A 6971-nucleotide genomic window follows, 5' to 3' on the forward strand; every position below is an offset into this window, starting at 1 on the left:
CCACCCCACCCCCCGGCTGCTCTCCTGTTTTCTATGAGGCTTGATGGCAGTCATGTCCAGAGTCCATCTCTGGGTCTGGGTAGTCTGGTCTCCCTGGAGTACCCAGGGCCTGTTGCCCACCAGCATCTGTTGCCCACCAGGGGTTGACCTGCTGTTCATCTCACAAGACCCAGAATGGAGGGTGCCTGGGAGGGCTTGAAGACCTGAGCCTGAGGTTCTTGGAGATATCTTAGAAGGGAGCAGAGGGGAAAGAAGGAGACAGGGGAGTGGCTCACTGTCTGGCCAGAACCAAGGAGCGGAAGAGCTAGGTCCTGAGAAGGTGCACATGCCTGTTGAGGTCAGGCCCGTACCTTGCCCCAAGTGCCTCCATATTGTGTAAAACAGTGACCACCCCTGAGACATTGCATTTACAAGCAGCTTTGTACTCTTGAGGATGGAAGGTACACCACCTGTTCCATGCCGTCCATGTGGCACAGACTACTGAATGGTCATCCTGAGAATAGGAAGGGTACTACTCTGTAATTTATCATAGTGGGTTGGGACTGGGGGGATATGAGCATATTAATATCATATCAGGAAAGTCAAGCCCAAGAACATCCTAGGCACAGCAGGCCAAGGAAACTATGGAGCTCCTATATGTGTGCCCCATAGAGGAGTACACATTAGCAGTTGGCTGGTGAGAGTCCCCACTGACCTGTCTCCTCACTGCCCTGCATGCATCATGGACTGACTAACAGGCAAAGAAGTGACTCTTCCAGAGGCTTCCGGTCGTCTGGGTGCACTGCTGACACAGCTGTCACTGTTGCGGATGCCATCTGCCCTCCTCCCATCTCCGTTGCCACTCTGCTCCTTCCTTTGTCTGGACCCCGACTTGCCCTTTTGCCTCCTAACACAGCCGAACTTAGCTCTACTGCTTCACTCTCAAACCTGCAGTCAGGGGTCCTGACTCAGCCACAGTCTCCCCAAGTTCTCCGGTCCCGTTTACCTCATTGTCAGAGACTCGTGGCCCTGAGTTTCCCAGCTTTGGCTTCTCAGGCCTGTTGGAAACTCTGAAGCTCCTTGCATCTTTAACCCCTTACAACCATTCCATAATCTACACATATACATATATAGAGAGAAATTTACTGTGTGATATTAGTGTATCATGAGAGTAATTAAGATTAGAATACAGTAACCTGTGTTTGCCTCAGCCAGGACTGCAGGAGTATCTGGCAAATTGCTGCCATTGAAAATGCTGTACCTCGTGAATTTGTCAATAAAATGTGACACTGTGAGAAAACACAACTGTTCGTCTGTGTTTCTGACAGTATGTTCCCAAGAACATCCAAGCTCACACTACCAGAAATGGTAAAGCCCTCTCCCCCATGAAACTTCACTTCACCCCCACATAAACAGGGCCACCTGACAGGGGATACCTATGGCTGGCCCTGTAACCACCATCTCCTTGGACTTCCCTTATGGAAGACAGGCCTCCTGCCACTGGAATCTCTAAGCAAATAAGGTACCTGAGGCACCTCGAATTTGCATGTAGGGTGTGTGAAGGAAAAGTGGGCTGGCTGTTTGCTGGCTCAGAGCCCCACACCCTCTTTTCAAACAGGCAGATCCTGTCCAGAGACACAATCGGAGACCTCACCCTGGTGGCTGACTGCACTTAGTACCTTTCTTGTCTGCTTCCAGCCCCCTTACCCTGTGCAGTGAGGCAAGGGAAGGTGAGCAGCTGCCACAGCTCAGGCAGAGCCCTGGGGACGGGGCTGGCTGGCCCTGATTTTGCTCCTGCTGGAACCAGGCTTGTGTTGATGGGCTGGCTGTGAACTCTGAGGTCTCCTCTGGAAGCCACTGTGCCAGGTAGGCTGGTGTCCTCCTGGATGCTTGGGCCATGGGGAGGACAGGAGGGACTGCAGAAAATATGAGCCACTGGGGCTCCTGTCTCTGAACCCGAGCAGCGGGGCTGGGGCTTACTCTTGGGCCCCAGAAGCCTACCTGGCACAGTGTCTCCTCTAAGCTCTAGAGAGGCAGGGACAGTGTTCAGTGTGGCTTTGAATAGGGCACCCTACCCTAAGGAAGCAGCATTCCACCTGCTCATAACAGATCGCGTCTGGAGTCTCTGGTTGGTACTCTTTTGTCTTCCCTGTCCCACCCATCAGATGACATATGCCCCAGAGCCTTTGTCCAAGGGCATCCTTTGGTTCTCACTGGCTCCTGGGGTCCCCACATTGTAGTACCGAGTCCTAGCAAGTTTGGGCTTATGTCTACCATTCCAGGCCTCCATTTATCTAAAATGGGGAAGTAGAATGAGAGCGATGTCATTCCCTTCCCACCCACCGGAACAACAGCCCTGCTCCCAGCCACCTCCTTCCAGGACCACAGGTCACAGGCTGGCATGGAAAGCCCATAAAACTGCATAAGTGACTGTGCTCTTCCTTGCTGGGAGAGCCTGGGGTCCTAGCAGTAGGTCCTCCAGAATTGCAAAAAAGGCAGATGGCTTTATAGGGCACTGTCTATCCTCCATGGCCCAAATGGCTCAAATGACCCTCCTCTATAAGAAGGGGCTGGGGGTCTGTGTGGCAGCCTCATAGTAAGCCTTACCCAGAATGAAAGGGAGCCCCACACTTGGTGGGTGGGTGGATGGACGGACGGACGGACAGACGGACGGACGGACGGATGGATGGATGGATGGATGGACAGATGGATGCTAGGCTCCTAGATACCAGCCATCATTCAGTGGCTGGCTCTTTTCCTGGAGCTACTGAGCCAGGAAGTCAGGATCCTCACATGCCCACATTAGGATAGTACTGTCTAGCCCTAGCAGTGCCCGTGTTAGTCTATGAGCCAGCCTCCTCACCTGTAAAATAGGCTTGCTGCAGGCTCTGCCACGGTGTCAGGACTGGCTCTCATTGGTGTCCTCTCTAACCACTCCATCCTCTGACTCCCTGGCCTTGGTGTGGCGCAGGAGTGAGATGCTACGGGGGCAAGCTCGAGAAGAAGACAGCGTGGTGCTGATCGACATGGCCTCCCCTGAAGCAGGGAATGGATGCTCCTATGGGAGCACAGCCCAAGCCTCAGAGGTACCCTCAACCCTAGGGGTAGTGTTCAGCGTGGTGAAACCACCCTTCCTCCTCCTCCCTGGGCTTTGATCGTAAGGCTTCTGTGTGCTGTGTGATTTGGGAGGCCTCCCATCCCAGTCAGGACTTACCTATACTCTTGCCCTGTCCTAGAGCCCTTGAAAAGTGGGTACAGCATCCATGTGCACCCACATCCCTGGATGACAAGGGGACAGATGTCTCCTTGACACACAATCAAGTCATCATTCACCTCCCTCAAACTTGGAGGAGGCAGCATCAGAGGAAGGGAGAAAAGATAAAGACAGGACCAAGGTCCAGGGTTTGGTCCCTCTCTGCCAAAACCACTATGATATTAGTCATGAAATACAGGATACCCATGTTACACTCCACAGACTCAAAGAATCTAAATAGGAAGGAAGGCACAATGAGGCTGCTGGAATCTCACTTAGCAGGGGGAATAAAATAGTCACAAGGGGCAGATAAGGGGTGGGAACTGGGTGGGAGAGGGCATGGGGAGGGGAATGGGGGGGATTCAGGATCAGGTGTTAGGAAGGACAGGAGGGATGACTAGATGATCATGAGTATGAATGGAAATCTGCAGCTCACAGGGGTGGGAGGTAGGGGCATCTCCAGGACGTGACAGAGTCCTGGGCTAAGGGAGGCCACATGTCATGTTTTCTATGGATGTGAGAAATGTGGGGTATGGTGAATGACCCATGGGTTCCAATGCAGGCAAAGACCTGCCCATACTGGAAGACAGGTGGCAGGTGCATAGGGCGGCCACACCCTGGGTGTTTTGCTGCCTCCACACTTTCCTGGAAATGGAAAAGTGCTTCTGCATCTAACAGATTGTCAGAAGAGCAGTTCATGGAGGGGGCCCACTCCTACTAGGAGGACGAGGAGGAAGACTTTAGCCAGGGTCATATCCTGGCTGGGATGAACAGTGAGGTTGGTAGATGGGGTCAGAAGAAGGTATGTAAGGTTTAGAGCATGCCTGGGGCTACCCGAAGGTTAGACTAGGTAACAGGAGAAGTTAGCCTTGGGATAGGGGTCTAGTCCCTTGTGAGACAGGTAGAGGCCTTCTGCAAAGGTGAGTAGCCCCAGAAGGAGAGCAAATTGGTCTACCCAGCTTCCTTTGGCCTCGCTGAGCCTCTTCTTCATCACTAAGGCATAGACACTGGAAACAGAACCAAGGAGGTACTCCTTATGCCTGCTGAAGAACAGAGTCCCCACTAGGTGCCATTTTCTGGTCTTCTAAACTTAGTCCGTCTTTAGGACTCCCCCTGTTGGAAAGGCCACTGACATCCCAAGTAGGCTGGGAGGACTGTAGGTCTCTCTTAGATGCCACACAGGAGGATACTGGTTCTTCCCTAAGGTTGCCCCAGTATCTGAGATGCCCCTTTCTATTGCCCCTCTGTCCTGTAAAATGAGGCCCCCAGAAAGAGGAACACACCGCCTTGTTCTCCTAAGGGAAAACCAATGTAAGGAAAAGAAGGATTCTAGCTTCTGGTTGCCCTGACTCATCCTCAAGGTCACATTGGTGGTAGTGTGGCTTCCCTTCCAGTTGTGGAGACTAGGAAGGGCTTTAAAGTAGGCCCAACCATGTTTTTTGCCCATTTGATCCTTGCCATAGGTCTGGTGATGTGTTCAAAGACCAATGGTAGCTGGAGGGGAAGATCAGGATAGTGAAGGCTGGACAGTAGCCTGCCCTTCTAGTTCTAACTTTCAGCAGCCTTTCTGCCCTGTAGCCCCCAACTTTTCTCTGCATACCCCTCTGTTAGTAGGATGATCTGGGGCAGGGCTAGAACGGGGTGGCAAGACAGGAATGATGGAGAAGAAAGAAATGAGAATGGCAGCGTAGGAAGAACGAGGGGAGGATGGAGAGGCTGCAAGTTGAAAACAGGAGGGGCAGAGAGGACCATGGAAGGAGGTAGCCGGAGGGACAAGGAGCAGCCTGGAAGTGGACAGGGTTGGCAGTGAGTCATCTGATGGTTGGATACTGATGGCATCCCATCCTTCCTCCAGGCAGGTAAACAGCAGGTGGTCCCCAGCAGAGTTGGGAGCTCTGCCAAACCCCCAATTGGTAAGCCATCTATCTGAACTCTGTTGGTCCTGGGGTGGGGTCACAAACAGGGTGCCTGGGGTGACAGCAGGAAGCCGTAGGCTTGGATCAGCTCAATAACCAGGTCTCCTTGTGATCGATCTCCTGTGTGCTGGGGTGAGGAGAGAGCTGCCTGCTGAGCAAGCTGTAGGAAGGGAGATAAGTGGAAAGGAAGGTCCCCACCCACCCACCGGTAGGAGGGCTCAGAGAGGGAAACCCACCCAGCCTGCTCCAGCCTTAGCACAAACTGTCCCCTCCTCCATTTTCTGTCACAGAAGCTGGCCATCTCAGACTCTCTTTCTCTCACTCACACCTTTCTACCTTTAAGTTTTATCAGATCCATCTTTCTAGCTCAGGGCTTCCTGCTGCACAAAGGCTCCTTCATTTCCTGATTCTGAGGTCAAGGGCCCACACTCCCCATCAGCTCCTCAAGAGCCACAGACAACTCTAACCTCACACTCCTCCGCATCACTATTATGAAGGTGCGATAACTCTAACCTCACACTCCTCCGCATCACTATTATGAAGGTGCGAAGGGAGAAAGCATGTTTAGGCAAAGGTCTGTGGGAACTGAAACACATGCACTGGTCAGGGCCTGTAAGAAGGCACAGAAAACACGGAAGATTCCACAGGAAGTGAGAGAGGCTTTGCATGGGACCCAGAAATTCTCTCTGCAGGTAGTCAAGGGAAGCAAATATTGATGCTGTTGGGTTTTTTAGGCAATTTTTTGGCCCCTCTTTGTTGGTGAATAATTTACATACTACAAAGTTCCCCCATTCTTTTCTCTTTCTGTCATGAATGGGGACTAAGGTGACCGTTTACGTACAGGCTTTGGTATGGACATGTTCAAACTTTTCTGTTGATAGTTGATACTTCTGGATGGAATGGCTAGGCCATAAGGTAACTCAATGTCTAACCTTTCATTTAGTTGCCAAACTGTTCTCCAAGGAGAGTTCCCTGTTTTACATGGTACCATAGTGTGAGGCCACACTCAGCCCAGATGGCCTCTGTTTGGATCAGTGGGGATGACATGTTAATGAGGAAGAACTCAAAGTGAAACTAGTATTATATCATAAAGGACTCACGAATAAATAGATTTGCTTAGCAGACATTAAGCCACACAAGTGGAATTCAGCTAAAGGAATACTTCCTCCAAACGACTCCAGAAACTAAGTACTAATCTAACCAGGGCTATTAGAGATAAGCAAAACTTAGAATACTGCGAGTAAATATTTACTCTCCTGAACTGAACAGCCTTTAGACCCTGAGTCCCACATCAAAGATACACCTCTAAGGAGGCAATGGAGGGTCACAGCCGTGATGAAGTTCTAGTCTGCCATTAAGTCCCCTAAAAATGTTAGGTGGACAAGATGACCCTGAGTAGTAACAACTATTCAAAAGGGAATAGCTCTGGAGTAGTTAAAGTAATTCTGGCAATGTCTTTGTGGTTTAAATCTCCTATCTGTCAGAGCAGTCACACTTACAGTCACGCTTACAGTCACACTTACAGTCACGCTTACAGTCACATTTACAGTTGGAAATAGGTATAAGGATCAGTGTGTGTAAAGCCTGAGGTGTATATAAATTTCTGAGGTGTCTGAAGAAGTCTTCTGTCGGGGGCTGACTCACTTTGGCATTAGCCTCAGTCAGTCAGATGCCTCAGTAAAGAGCTGTCCATCTCTGAGTGAGCCTAGGCTGCTCACTGAGGAGGCATAGTACATAGTATCACTATAGTATTAGCTCACGATCTCACTATGGATCGGGGTTGTATTGTATTTTCCTTTTTTTTTTTTTTTTTTTTTTTTTTT

At 50.8% G+C, this 6971-nt stretch overlaps 1 protein-coding gene across 2 annotated transcripts in view; it reads left to right on the forward strand.

The window, feature by feature from the left end:
- The first annotated feature begins 1693 nt into the window (after positions 1–1693).
- Positions 1694–6971, forward strand: part of Ano7 (anoctamin 7) — a 31607-nt gene continuing 26329 nt past the window's right edge. For both annotated transcript variants that reach the window (XM_021168074.1, XM_021168082.1), the window contains exons 1-3: positions 1694–1845; positions 2951–3065; positions 5088–5145. In XM_021168074.1, the coding sequence (XP_021023733.1) occupies positions 2958–3065; positions 5088–5145 (166 nt within the window). In that variant the 5' untranslated portion in view covers positions 1694–1845; positions 2951–2957. The remainder of the gene's footprint in view (positions 1846–2950; positions 3066–5087; positions 5146–6971) is intronic.

This window comes from Mus caroli, chromosome 1 (assembly GCF_900094665.2).
Source record: "Mus caroli chromosome 1, CAROLI_EIJ_v1.1, whole genome shotgun sequence".
In the NCBI taxonomy this organism is placed as follows: Eukaryota; Metazoa; Chordata; class Mammalia; order Rodentia; family Muridae; genus Mus; species Mus caroli.